Source organism: Cyprinodon variegatus, unplaced genomic scaffold (genome assembly GCF_000732505.1).
Source record: "Cyprinodon variegatus isolate N-32 unplaced genomic scaffold, C_variegatus-1.0 Scaffold37, whole genome shotgun sequence".
Taxonomy (NCBI): domain Eukaryota; kingdom Metazoa; phylum Chordata; class Actinopteri; order Cyprinodontiformes; family Cyprinodontidae; genus Cyprinodon; species Cyprinodon variegatus.
This window is the reverse complement of record NW_015150490.1, coordinates 438,785-454,151: the sequence shown is the minus strand read 5'-3', so window position 1 is coordinate 454,151 and position 15,367 is coordinate 438,785. Positions and strand designations below refer to the sequence as shown.

Here is a 15,367-nt window from a genome sequence, read left to right as displayed (position 1 = left end):
ATTCCGTCCAATCATTCAGAGAGATTCCAAGTCAAGTAAATACATTCCAACAGAAAGCATTTAAATTCAGTTCAGTATTCACATTGGTTAATTGTGGTTAATTGATTTGCATCTGATTCAGAATGTGTTTAAAGAGAATGGACCTCCATAGTACTTGAATACACTCCAACTACAGGTTAATCTGGTGAAAGCCAAACGCATTGGCAAAGACTCCTGAATAGGTGTCAGAACATCCCCAGAAAAACTAAGCAAAAGGCTGATGGTCTTCTAATTTAAGCCTGTTTTGTGGTTACAATGACCCGGAGGGCTGAAAATGTACACATGTATTAATTAAAAGACGCTGTTATTCTTTAATAATTTTATTCCAAAAAGTTTAAAAAAACAAACCTATTGACTTTGTTTCCAAGTTTGCAGACGTTTTGCTTCCCATCCAGGAAGCTTTCCTCAATTCAGAATGTCAGGAATAGCGAGTTCGAGGTTTTATATTTATATTTAGATAATTAAATTTTATGAGTAAACATGTTAAGCAATCTAGATCTTCATTTTAGTCAAAATAATTATGATGATTATTATACCCTTTTTTGCTTTATCGAGCAGCCCGACCAAATGGGGCTTTGGAGGACACAATACACAAGCGATAACATCTTAAAGATTGTTTCTGCTAAGAGAAAAGCACTGACTAGTATATAAGACCTAAGACATCATTTAACTGTAGAAGATGACCAAGAGCACTTACAGTTATATTTAGGGGAGAGACTGGGGTAAGCATTGATAGACAGCAGCCATGTTTGTCATCTGTTGAAGAACAAGAAGTTTACAGTAGTAGCTAGGCCGATTCCTCCCACCAGAATGTTGTCAGCTTAACAATGCCAGGCCAGATTTAACTTCTGAAAAGTGAATAAAAAAGAGAGAGAACACAAAGTTAAATGTTTTTATCTTTATTATCTTGTGTAGTTGGATGTGTGTATATATATAAAACTGTAACTGGAGCGTGTAACAAAAGTAATTTCCCTCTGGGATTGATTAAAGTATTTCTGACTCTGATTCTGAAAACATTTACATTTGGAGAGTAATCAAGTTTTTGGAGAATGCAGCCGACTGAGGGAAAGTATTTTCCATGTCCTCCAGTAATCTAAGCCTATAGCATCATAACTACAGAGACATCCCTAGTTATAACCTTTATCAAAAAATAAAATTTTAAGCCCTGCCCTGAAATTATGCAAAAATAAATAAAATTATGCAAAAATAATAAATAAAAAATAAATCTAAAAACTGAAAGACCTGACTTCCTTTCTAATTTAGAAAACCAGCAGTCTGGGAGCAAAGTGGTCTTTTAGAAACATATCGAACAATCAAATCTCTGATGTTTAATTACGCTTTATTAAAAGCTGTAAATGCAGTTCTGAATTAGATGGTAAGCCAATTAAGGAAAGCTGAAGTAGGCAAATATAATTTCTCTTTTAAATCAGAACTCTTAATGGATACTTAGGGATAAGCTGTACTGTTTGTAACCAATTGAAAGATTCAACTGCTTTAGCCATGTTTCAACACATGTGGGACACTCAGAAATGCCAAATTGTTAGCAGTAACATAAAGGTGGTACCCTTAACACTCAATTTATGCAGTTTATCTACAAAAAAAGTACATTCAGGTTTAGTTCCACTTTAAAAGCTCCTGACTATAGTTTTACCTTTTAATTTTTTTATTTTTTTATTTTTTTTTACAAAGCTTTATGCTTTTATCTTTTGTATTTAATTGCATTCTATTTATGTACTATTAGGTCTCCTGAGAATGCCTGGTGCAAAAATTAGTTTTTTCGCACAAACTAAGGGGCCACAGGGCAACAAGATGACAGAAAAACATGCTTCTGTTGCACAAGCTGTTTTTGGACTTGTGCGCATGCTGAGCACTGAGGTTGTGTCCTGCTGAGTAAAAAGCAGATATATCATTTCTGTTTCAGTCGTGATGGTTGCTTAGTTGTCTGTTGCAGTTGGTGACTCATACAGAAGCTGGTAGTCTATTTGAATCCTGTTTATCATTGTCTCCATATTTTTTATAAATTGAGATTTTAAATGAGAGACACAGTTTTGCATCTACTTTGTTAAAATATTTTCAAGCTGGTATTATGCACTTGCTATTTTATATTTGCAGGTATTGTTGACTTTCATGGAAACATTGACCCTCACCTACTTATTGACCAAAAAAATATTATGCTCAAATTAAGCACAGGTAGTCTTTGTGGAGCAGTACTCTGTAGAAAACACAGAGGATCTATTATGTGTCCTGCTTACTAAAAGCAGCATCTCTCTTTAGAAGTTATTTCCCCGTCATGCATATATCAATCAAATCTCACTGTGTATGTAGCAGAGAAATGCTGCAGCAGCAGTCAGAGCTTTAAACTTCTACAGACAGAGTTGGCGTGCCAAAAGAGTTCCCAAGGATAGAAATGGGTTTATAAGATTCCCTTTCTCTGTTCTGCTTCACCGCCTGTGTTGGCTCAAAGACACTTAATGGTGTTGTTTGTGTGGGTGGGAGTTTCCCACTATGTGAATCCACAACCGGTTACATGAAATGTAAAACTTTATGAATTACCTGGAATTCTGCACTCAAATGGAATCTATGTTATAATAAAGTCCCTAAATATCACACTTCTTAGTTGTTTTTATTATCAACAAAGTGCTTTATTATTTCATGGAATGAAGATGAAAGGTTGTTTCCTTATAGTTTTTACAAGTTAACTTCTTAAAAGTGTGGTTGGTATTTCTGTTTAGCCCCATTACTCAGATACAGTGAATTTTGCTTTCAGAAGTAACCTAGTTTGGAAATTAAAGTCAGTTTCTGGAGTTTAATCCTCAAAGGTATGTAAGGTTGGCAGTAAAAAGTCACATTTACACTATCCTCTGAAAAACTGATCTGTGCCGAGTTCGGACCGAGCTTGGATCAGTTAACCGTGCCGAGCTTGGTTCCTTACGACCATTTACACACCACGCTAACACGGTTTCTCGCCCCCTAGTGGCGATCAACTGTACTCCTGCTCTCTAGAGGTAAACAAGCAAATCAACATGGCCCGTAACATTCAAGAGGTTTGGTTATAATTGGGATATTTTGGTGCTTGCAGGGAGTCAGGAGAAGAATGCAGCCTTGGGTGAATTTACTTGACAGAGTTGGATTTTGGGAAGTAAATACGACAAATGATAGTCTAATCATGGCTTAGATTTCATTAATTACATCAGTGGGCTGTTAATTGCACAGATAGGTATTTAGAAATGTCAGCCACTATTTTCAGATTAATATTTGTAAATAAAAATTAAACTAGGGCTGTGGCCGAATGTCCACCCTACTATATAGGGCACTATATAGTGGTCACTTCATCTTAAACGAGTGTTTGAATTTCTAGTGGATTACAAAATTATTGGACTCGAAATTTCCCACAATGCACCTTGAAAAGTAGTGATCATCCATGGTCACTAGACCAGCAGATAGTTCCCAGAAAGCTTTGCGAGGAGAGCATTCCCATGTGCCAAGCATCATGGGATTTGTTTTCACAGCAGCCCGCTGTCACCATAGGCTGTCGCTAACTGACAGTGGTTACTGAGAAAGATGCCGCAGGCTCGGGGTGAGTAGGTGGAGTTACGTGAATACTGGGAGCGAAAAGAAGTGATCATCTGTCTAAATGGTCAGTTAACTGAGTTCATTATAAAGTCCACTGTATAGTTCCCCCTCTATATATTGATTGAGGGATCTAGGAGTTAGGGCGGATGTTCCAAAACAGCCTAATTCTTTGTTTTCTTTCACCTCAAGGTTATACTCTGTGCTGTTTTATCACATAAATTCCCAATAAAGCACAACTTCAATTGTAGTATGACATTTTTTTTTTATCTTTTTGCATAAGAATTTTGTATTAGAAAGTATGTCCACTCTATGTTTATTTCAATACCTACGACATGTTAAAGCATTGCTTAAAAGAGTCCGATTATGATTATTAAAGTTTAGTGTAGCTTTTCATTTATTTTCTCCCGTTCAGCTCCCTGCTCTCATCTATGCTTTCTTGCAGCTCTTTATTTTTATCCCATTGCTTCATTTGACTTGTGCTCTCCTGGGCTCTCTCTTCTTATCTCCTGCTCTCCCACTGCCTTTTTCTCTCTAATTTTCTCGCCTTTCATATGTCCTTTTCCGCTTTTTAATGTATTTCCTTTTTTTCCATATATACGGTACGTGTGTGGGGATGTGTATTAAAAGCTATATCTTATGGACTCATATGTACCAAATGGCTGTTCACTTCAAACATTTACTTCCGGCCATTAAGGCTTTAAGTCGTTTTCCTTATATTAGGCTGCCATTTAATTAAGTGGTTTTTTCATCATCACACCAGCTAACCAGTTGATGCAACTCTTTGACCTGTTGAGTGTGCCTGTGGTCATGCCTGGTGTTGGACACAGTCGAAGAAATCACATTTGTCATGGCTGTGAACCACAAAATGTTGATAAAACTTTCAATTTAAAAGGAGAAATACTCAGACTACCATGGTGACGAGTGTTTGCTTATGCTTCTAATATTAGACTATGAATGCAGATTAGAAGAAAAGAGAAAATCACTTCACTGCAAAAAATGTAAATCTCAATAAGTCATTTTTTCTTAAATTAAGTGCATTTTTTGTTGAATTAAGGAGGTAAGTGAGACACTTTGCCAATTGAACAAGACAATTTACATTTAAAATAAGAAAAAAATATTGCATTGTCTTATTTCAAGTGTATAATATCTATTTATCTTATTTTGAGAGTTAAAATACTCATTCCATTGGCAAATCATCTTATTTACCTACTCAAATTAAGGGTAAATACAGTTACTTTTAGACTTTTTTACTCATTTTCCGATCATTTTTGCAGTCTTTATTATCCCATAATGGGGAAGTACAGCAGCAAAAGTGGTCACACAAATGTGGACCTTAAAAAGCATAAAAAACAAAATAAGTGACATAGATAAGAAATTAATTAAAATACTGTAGTTCAATTCTTTGATGGTAGTGAGCTTTTTAATATGATGATAGTGGGTTTTTTTTTTTTTTTTTTTTTATGTGAATCACAAGCTTTTAAAATTTTTTCTATGCTCTGTTGCTTAAAGCTGTCGGCAACCAATACTCAGACGTTATGTAGAAATAAACCTAAAATGTACTGCACTGGATCGGCTTTTCATATTGTTAATGCTTGCAGAGAAAATGAACTTTTCTGGAACTTAATGTATGGAACCCACAAAATTCCAATTTCCCCATAAATCTTAACATGGATAGCCTGCTCTCTCTTAACTACTTCCCTTGTGATTTGAAGCACTTATAGACCAAAAGAAGATGCATGCTATGTGTCTGTGACAGGGTGTTTTCTGTAAGGCAAACGCATCGCTTTGGGGAAAGAGAAAAAGATGATGATAGCGATGGAGTTATTGTTCATTTTCTTCTTGCAAATGCAAAAACTTTAGAGATCCAGCTGTGACATATTTAACAATACATATAGAAATTGATAAATTTTCAGTAAAGAAATAAGCAGAAAAAATACTCAGATTGAGTAAAGCAAATAAATGTAAGCAGTAATTGAATTACAGAATGGGACATAAATGTATATATATATATATATATATATATATTTAAATTTGCTTCTTTTTTTGCCTTTGTAATGCCTATCTAATGTTTTTTTTTATCAACCATTTTTATTCTCTACTTAATTTATTAAGAGCAACCTTTTAGGGCCTTTAGGGTCACTAATGGTTTTATTGAGTGAGACGAGTCACCAAGTCTATTTTTATTCAATATAATTTTTGTGTCATCAACACTTGACAATCCTAATGTATCACCTGACGATAAAACATGTCAGTTGTTTTGATCGCATGTCTCAAGGTGCATTCAAATGCCGTAAAACTTCTTAGTGGACTTGTTAAGGCCACACAATGAATGGCACATTTTACTTATAGTAAATATAGAGGATTCTTTTATTCAGAATGCATATCACTATTTTCAAAGAGGCACCCTTTGCCTTGAGATGTGAACGTACCACTCAATTGCAAGGAGCGGGGGGTCGTTGTTGCAATTGAAGTGGGTTTTCTCATCTATTAAAGGATCTTTCCATGACATGAAAGGGAATTTTATTTTTAATCAGCTTGTTATTGTACCAGCTGTATTACATACTGACTGAATGAATAAATAAGGTTTTGTTATGCAAAGTTATATACAATAAGTGAAACACTGGTGTTTTCCAATGTATAGAGATGTAAAACTGTCTACTATTTGTCTCTCTGTTTCAAGTTAGGGGACAGTAATTGTTGTTTAGCGCTCTGATTTTAGTGTAACCAGGGAAACAGCACTTTGTCTTGTTGGCAACACTTTTCAATGACTGGTTCTGGTTACTCTTAGAGGAATTTTAAAACTTGGCTCTATGTAGTATGTACACATAAAAGCCTTTACCATCTACAGTGCTAATTGCTGTCATGTTTCAAATGTCTGCATAATTTCCTCCGCTTTTCCTATTATTAAAATCTTATTTTTGAAGCACACCATAGAGGTCGATGAGCACTATTTCAGTGTTTATATTTACAGACGGAACCGCATAAAGTGCATTCTGTAGCCTTGTTACCATTTTGCCGTGGACTTTAATTAATTTATGTTTCTGCACTTGCATGCCTCTGCTCAGGCAGTGCTTCTTTTGCAAGTATTGATTAGGCTCTATTTAAGAATAAATAGTGGCACCCTCTAATGGAAAACGGTAATACTACAACACTGAATGAAATTCTTTCAAAACGAACGTTAGCAATTAAATCGGATTAAGCAATTTTTAATCTAATAACAATTAACAATTAATTGTGAGTCAATTATTTCTTAACACCCCTATTATCGAGCTTAAATATTTTTAGAATCATTTTGAACAGCCCTGTTTAATTTCCCATCAGAAAGATGGGAAATTAAAGAAAATTTGTTTGTTTTTTTTACAAAGGGTTTTATACTATATAATGTTTCTTTTATTGAGAAGTATTTAACTACTGTTACAAAAATTAAAAGAAAATAAATCAGTCACTCTTCCTAATAATTATTTTCAATGCTGGATTTTTAAATAGGACACAGTCACATCATTGGTCACCAAGAAAATGAATGTAATGGTCCAGATTTATGGCTTTTGCCTAATCTCTGGATATTGTTGCATTTAAACAGCATAGATTAGAATGGATTTCGACCTCTTCTTTAACAAATTTTAAATGGACAAACAGAAACCCTGTTTCTTTAATTTAAAACAGTTTCTAGCTAACCAACAAGCTCATTTGCACAGGAAAGCATAATCCTTTGTGGTTTTCTGTGGATATTTTTCTGAGCATAAGTTTGAGTGCAGAAGGAGAAATATAATCTCCCTGACACGTAAAGGCTTGAACAAGAGATCTCAAAGTTCATAAATTCTCCCTCAAATGTATTATGAATGGAAAAGCTATGCACTTTGTGTCTTGATGGTGTCACTCTCAGTTCTCCAGTTTCACATTTTGTTATAAAACATTTATTAGGGGCGGTAAACATTTTAGTCTCAAAATGCAATACAGGAATTTCTCTTTTAGTTCAGATCCATGCGCATAGAGTGAAGCTGTGCCACAGAAAACATATGCAGAGGCTGTGTAGTTAAGATATACTTGAGAAAGGCTTTGTGATCTAATTAAGTAGCAGTGAAAAGAAGACATACTGCATATCTGTAGATCTGTGCCAAGAAAAGCAGGCTTCAAAATATGCCTGTTCCCCTTTCTATGAATCATGCCAGTGTTGTTATATAAGCAAAGACAAGCCTGGGAATATTTTTTTCTGTTCAATATTTAATGCCTGTTCTAATTTATATGCAGTTTGCTCACCAGCATATACAAACACACACAAATTCAAGCTCTTTTCCTTGTTGTTTTTATCATATTTATATCTACCTTATACATACAATGGGTAGTAAAAGTATTCTGCCCTCTTGAACTTTTCAGCCTTTTGGCAAATTTCAGACTTCAAACATAAATACCTAAAATTGTAGATTTTGATTGGTTCAGTGAGGATTTCTCAATGATCCAATGTTGATCTAAATGACTTATGATGATAATTAGAATCCACCTCTGTGTAATTAAGTATCCATATAATTGCACCAGCTCTGTAATAGCCTCAGTGGTCTGTATAAAGTGCGAGAAAGGAAGGTCACCTAAATTTTTGGAGGTTTAATTTTGAAACCTTAAACTCCCAAGTACTGCCTATGGTCCTGGTTTTCATACCGTGTATGCCATTTATCCATCCATACCTCTTCCCCCACTTTTTCATTCAGGTCGCGGTGCCTATTTTCGACAGTCTATTCACGAGTGGTAGGGTATACCCTGGACAGTTCCCCAGTCTGTTGAAGGGCAAAACAGAGACATAGAACCATGCACACACACACTTATACTTAAGGACAATTTAGACAAACAATTTAGACAACACTTAACAGTCATGTTCTTGATGTGATAATGTGGGAGGAAGCCGGAGTACCCAGTGAGAACCCATACAAGCACAGGGGAAAACATGCAAACTGCATCCAGGAAGACACTGGTCTGGGAATCAAACCTACAGTAGGAACTCCTTGCAGTTAAACAACAGTGCTATCCACTGCAGACGGGATTTGAAGCTGTGCAACAACCTGTGTGTGAAAGTCACTTAAGTCTGGAGGAGCACAGGCCTAAAAACGTGTCTTTTTACATAATTCAAGGGTTTTCTACACACACAACACACACAAAAACTCAGCTTGGTTTTTAAATGGGGTGTAGGTTCTGTCTGCCAGGAACATCCCTTCTGGCAAGATGTGATTAAGTGGAGCTCTTTGTGTGAGTTTAAGAGTGTGCATACAATTGGTGTCTATTGCTGTTTTTTTTGACCCACTTAGATTATCATTGTCTGACCACATAAACTGTATTTCATAAGAGTTTGTGCACATGAAATAATTTACAGAGCTAGATGCAGGGATAGTTTGCATGCATGTTCATGCTTTCAACGTTTTTTTTTTTATCTGACAGGCAGGTGCATAGCTTCTGTACTTATGTATTGTAGTGCACACAATTGGCCTTGATGGTCAGGGGGGTCTGGCAGTTCAGGGCACTGTGTGATCCAAAGGGCTGACCTTCATAATCTGCTCTTGTCAAGCTTTCTACTTGGGGCTTTTTCCAATCATGGCACATCCCTTGGGTTGTCTAGTTTTAGACTACCCGCCAACCTCCCTTACCTTCTATTCAGGCCCCTTTCTTTGTTCAGCTGGTAAAGAGATTACTGTGGCCTTTGAGGAAGGGCAGATGGAAGCCATAAAGCCAAGTAATCGGAACTACTTTACCAGTCCTCCTAATTATAACATATTAAAGAGAATTCCTATATAAAAACATACTTTATAAATTACCTGCAAATCTCACAAATAACTACATTCTATTAGTTGACCAATCCAAAACTATTTTACACTTGGACAGAATCTTTTCCTCCCTCGCATCAAAGTCCTTCAAGATTAGGCATTTTTCATCAATATGTCTCAATCAGTTTATTTAATATAATTAAATCAGTCCAGTATTGCTGGAGGACAGGGTGGTTTTGAAGTGGAGTGAAACAATGCACTAAATTTTTTCAGTGCTGCAGACTACTTATCAATTCTGCATCAGTTGTTCTTGATAGAGACAGATGTTTTGCTTCAACTGAAGCAGGCTTTTAGCTAGGAATATTTCATAGGGTGTAAACCTTGGTGTATCACATCTTTAGCCGTTATGCAGTGTACAGGGGTCCGGTGGTATCCTCCTCCGGAAAATGTTGAAATTTAGACTCTTTGAAACGCTATTTCCTGCATTTTGAGGTGGAATGCAGCTAACTTTTTGTCATTGTTACAACACTACTTTTGTCCTGATTAAGCGAAGGATATGTGTTTCACTGGAGGTGGAAGTTTCATAAGGAAGACATGAGATCATTTTTAGGTACAATATTATGTTTCATAGGTTAATTCAAACAATCAGGACATGTAATACTTTAACTTTTATACATTCATACCGTGATTTGAGCATAAAAAAAGCATCTGCTGCTTAATTTTTTATGCTTGTACAGATAAAGGTCAGTGTGTGATGCTTCTGTTGCTCCTGTGTTCAATGGCATTGCTATATTCAGTGGCTTTGCTATTTTTGATGTGATCATTGGGTAAAAAGTAGCTTTAATATATTTTTATGCGAGAAGGTCCACCTCAACACTTTGTCTGTGCAGTCAGTTCATCAAGATCCTCCTCCCTTAAAGATTTAAGATCCTTGCTTATAATATAATTTCTCTGTCCTAGGCGCTCAGACCCCCATATACTGGCTGTGCGATGTCACTGGATCCCCAGGAAGTAGCGTTAACAAACAGTTTCATTGGAGGGATCATAACGCTCTGCATCAGCAGCGCTGTGTCTGTCTCCCTGCCAGCTAATAGATCAGCTTTTCTTGATTGGTTTATGTGGAGCTTAAAGCAGCAAAAATGCAATTTTTCAAACTTTAGCATCCCGTGCTTGTGATATTTGGTACATTTAAGGGAAGTTTACTGTTAAAAATTAGGGCGTAACAAAGCCATACATCCCAAAAGCCAATTTCTATTAGTTTTAGTAAAGGACGTACAACCATGCGGACCATGCATCCAAAAGGGAAAAAAAGGAAGATACCTGATGAGAACAGAGGATGCAAAGAAAGATGGACCGAATCTTTTGCTTTCATTACCAATGCGGAAGGATTGCCTGCAGTTTTGCATTGTAATTTGTCAAAAGTAAGAGTAATTTGGAAAGGCATTTCCAGGGAAGGCAAGCTAAATATGCAGCCGACCACAAAGTTGGGAGTGAGAGAAAAAGTGTGATTGCAGAACTTCTGGATAGATTAGAGGGGAACAAAGATAGATTTAAAAAGTGTGGATTAGATCTCAAAACTCCACTAAAAACTAGTTTTGTTTCAAGTATGGAAAACCATCTACAGATTGACCAGCTAGCACTCTCATGCAGGTATGTGAACATTCTTCAATTTTTTCCCCAAATCCTCAAAATGAAAACACCAAGGAACGCTTGTGACAGAGGATGTCCGATTTCAGGGTTAGGGAGCTCTGCTCTGATGGATGTCAGTTCCTGCTTGCTTCCTCGTGACTCAATCGACTCCCCCCAACCGAACCACGTCCACCATAGAAAGATTTGTTTATTGTGTTTCAATAATTTCATAAATGCAAATAAACCTAAACCGTGCGGTTAAGAGTGGTGAAGCGACTCAAGGTGAGAGTTTTCACTGCTCCTCCCTCACCTCATGCTACTATGTGACATTTACTCCAGGATAAACATTTAATCATGAATGCTTATTATATATTTAAGCCAACATAGTCCTTTTTTATAGTGGGCTAATATACTTAGAGCCTGTGTTGCCATACAAGGCTTATATAAGACTTTTACATTTTTACAACATGGCTCTTTAAGCAGTTTGGGTTGCCGACCCCTGTTCTAGTGCATCAATTGCAAACAAAATTTAGATGTAAAGTTAAAACATCGTGAAATTTAATAAGTGTTTCAGTATCTTTTTGTGCATTAAATGTAGAATGCGGATATCTGAACACAATCTGAAGATTTGCAGACTTGTATTTTTCCTCATGTTTCCATTTTAAAGTGGTGGGTTGATTTTATTCTAATATTTACTTTTATTCTTTTCTTTCTGGTGCCTGACCTTTCCTGTTTGCTCAGGAAATGCAGGAGCGTGATACAGGGGCTGGTGCAGCATTCAACCATACTCCCTCTTGCGTAATCATTCCATTAAGCCACACAGCCACAGTAACCCCACTTACCCTGCATTGTGGCTAATGTGGGTGTACATACTTGTTTAAATGATTTTAGTTCCTTGCAGCTTCCACACCGCAGGCACATCATAGTTAGAGTGAGCCCTGCATGAATGCCCGATAGCTGGAGGTGTTGTCTGTCCTCTTGTAACACATTTGCAGTCAGCTGTTTCGGAAATCCACAAATCAGTAAAAGGCTTTTACACTGAAATGTGCATATCAGGAAAAAAAAAGTGTACAAATGGATTCAACAATTGTAAATAAAACTTCATGTAGCTGTAAAACGGAAATATACAAAAAATAAAAAAAAATTTAATAGCTGGTTGTCATGTAACCCAATGACATGAAATGTCATACCCATAACATCTGAAAAATAATTGAAGAAATGAACATGACCTCATAATCAAAAGGTATTTATTGCCAAGTAATGTTTTTTTTTTTTTTTTTTTTTTACAAAACGTTAATTTAACACAAATAACTATGGAAATATAAAAAGTCAGAAAGAACAAATTAAAGTTGTATATGATGAACACAATGGCTGCTATTGAACAAAACTGTAAAATCTGATTACATATTGTACATGTGTGCTGAGATGAAGATTTTCTGTTTTCTTTTTCTGTTGTTTTCTTTTCCTCCTAGGGAAAAGTGTCAGCCTTCTACCTCAACCTTTGTTTAGTCATTACCCCAATTCTTTTTGATTTGAAGGTCATAGTTCATCATTTAACTTTTCAAAGTTTGCACAATAACATACGCAACAATTTGGCATTACATTGTGACCACTGACAGCTTAAGTAACTAAAAGTGATTATGTCTTTTGCATAGTACCTGTTGGTGGGTCAGCTATACAGGGTACAAGGTATATAGTTCGTTAACTTTGATGTGAAAAATCAATCACAGCATTTCCAAAGCAGGAGGTCTTGTGGGTCTTCTTACTAGTTAATTGATGACGGGGTAAACCTCACTGATGCATGTTAGGGAGCAAAGGTTAGGCTTTGTGGTCTGATCCAACAGACATGCAACTTTTAGTCAAATAACTTTTGAAGATACAGTAGTATCAGCAAGTCTGAATGAAAAATAAAGGAAAACACAGTTCACAGTACTGTGAAGAACAAAAATGTGAAGGGTTAGAGTGTCGTGTACATGTCACGGTGTTGTTTTTAACAGCCATCTTAGATTAAAGGGGAAAACCATTTATTTTTTTATTTTTTTGCATTGGCCCTTGATTTTACGTTATTACATCATGTTCTACTCACCCATAAGAGTTTTGTGTTATTTGGAGCTGTTCCGAAGATATTCGGTTTTGTTCGATCCAAGTAACGTCTTCCTTTGGGCAACGAGTTGAAGGCACAAACTAAACTGTTCATAATTTATTCTTTATGGTACACCAGCATTCATAACATGTTGGCAAATCACTGTTTTACTCACTTGCCTGGAAGATGTCTAGTGCTACTACCAAAGATGATCTCGCTCTCGAAATGGAATTGAACGATTCAGATTAGCTAGCCTAATGAATAGAAAGAGTAGAGCGTAGCCGCCTGTGGCCCGGGCTGTCTGTCATAACTCCAGTCTGGCGCGCTAATAACTGTAATAACTCATCTAAAAATCTAAATAATGTTTGATTAATCAAGGCCCCACTTTATCCAACAGAACCTTAAAGAGCTGCCTCTAACATCTTTGTGCCAAATACCACAGCACACATTCTGAGCTTCAAACTCCTGATCTTACATAATATTTTTTTTCTGTATAGGGGAGGCTAATGATAAGGACGTTCAAGTTGTGGAGTTGCCCATTGTGGACAGCCTACATCCTCGACCCCCCTACTTACCTCTGGCAATCCCGGAGGACCTGGCTCCACGTCTGCATCGTCTGCATGGTGACCCCTCTGTATGGTGGGTGTCCCAGTTCGTCAAGTATCTTGTACGCCCTCAGGCATGGTTGGAAAAGGAGATACAGCAGACCACTGCCAAGCTGGGATTCAAACACCCTATCATCGGGTAAGAGGCCTCATTTTTCTCTTTTTTTAAAGTTTGTGGCATTGCTTTTATTGTAAAAATAGACAAACAAAAGTTTCTTACCAAGGTATTCCTATACAAAATAAGTTCTTTACAATTAAAGAAAAGAAAGTAGAAATGTTTCATTGTTGGCTCTTGCCTTGTATTGCTGTGCTGTCGGCATATACTCGGCTCATGTTCATGCAAATCAGCTAGTTTAAAGAAATTTCATCACTCTGTACTCATCACTCAGAGGTTTTTATTTATTTATCTTTTAAAAGCAGTTTGTTTGATCATTTCTTGTTTTTGCTGTCACCCACGTGCCCTTATATCAAATCCGCTCTTTCAGTTTAGCAAGAAATTGCAGAATTAAATGCTAGAGACAGTTTCAGATTAAATGAAATTAGACCAGACATGGAAACTACACTTTTTATTAGATGCGGTGGCCTGGCATCTGTTCTTTTATCTCCAATACCCTCTGTTAATTAAAGCAGATTTTCCCTCTATTTCCTTTTGCTGTCAGCCAGTGTTAAGAAAGCCAGAACATCACAATGAATTTATCAATCTGTGCTATTATTGTGCTGTATTCATCTTGTCAAAGTCGAAAATCTTTGTTTCATTGACCTCTATCTAACAGAAAAATATTAACTTCAAAAAGTGCTACATCCATGTTTTTTTCTGGGCACTGTTGTTTATTTTTGATCCCCTGTGAACATTTATGTTTGATCAAACCCTGTTTGTATAGCTAAATATAGTTTCAAATACAAGCACTCCTTTATGCTAAATCCAGTAGACAGACAAGTCTGTTTATAGCAAGCTACAAGAAAAGAAAAAAAGGTATTCTTCCCTGAAGCTTCCCTTTTATAGATTAATGCCTTCCAGATCAATATACACTAAAACAAAGTTTCTTATAACCTAAGCATTTTCCAGCTTAACCAATGTTGACAGTAAGCCACAGGCAAACCATACCACCTTATTTATAAAGCATATTAAAACAGAAACATGTTCAACAAAGTGCTGTACAATAAAACAAACAAAACAGATAGTTCACAACAAAATACACAGGATTAGGCAACAACCAAAGTTCCATTTTAAAAGCAGATTGAGGTTAAAACTAATCACAGTGGGTAAAAGGCCAGGAAATATTGGTGTGTTTTATTATCCTCAGAAGTCAAATTTAATGAGTTGGAGTAAAACATTGTCTGAGGCAAATGGGTTCCAGTTTTTAGACCGTCATATCCTTCATGGCTGCTTTGGTCATGGTTAAAAACACTGGCTTATATTAATTAGTTCATATATACACCATCACAACAAATTGTCCCATAAACACTAGTACAACTGACTGAATGCTACCTTCTTAATACCAAGTGTGACAAACATTCAAATTAGAAAAGTTTAACTGCTGTTGAAGAGAGTAGCATCCATCTCATATGTGGAATTCGGGTATCATCCCGTTGCACCAGCTCTCCAGTAGAAATTTATTAGGGATGCACGATATAATCGGCCCCCAATCGGTATCGGCCTGTATCGGCCTTAAAACTGAATATCGGACATC

At 36.4% G+C, this 15,367-nt stretch overlaps 1 protein-coding gene across 1 annotated transcript in view; it reads left to right on the top strand.

The window, feature by feature from the left end:
• Window positions 1-15,367, top strand: part of fut8 (fucosyltransferase 8 (alpha (1,6) fucosyltransferase)) — a 73,477-nt gene that overhangs the window by 40,948 nt on the left and 17,162 nt on the right. Inside the window, exon 6 of the mRNA XM_015368955.1 lies at window positions 13,569-13,815. Coding sequence (XP_015224441.1) covers window positions 13,569-13,815 — 247 coding nt within the window. The remainder of the gene's footprint in view (window positions 1-13,568; window positions 13,816-15,367) is intronic.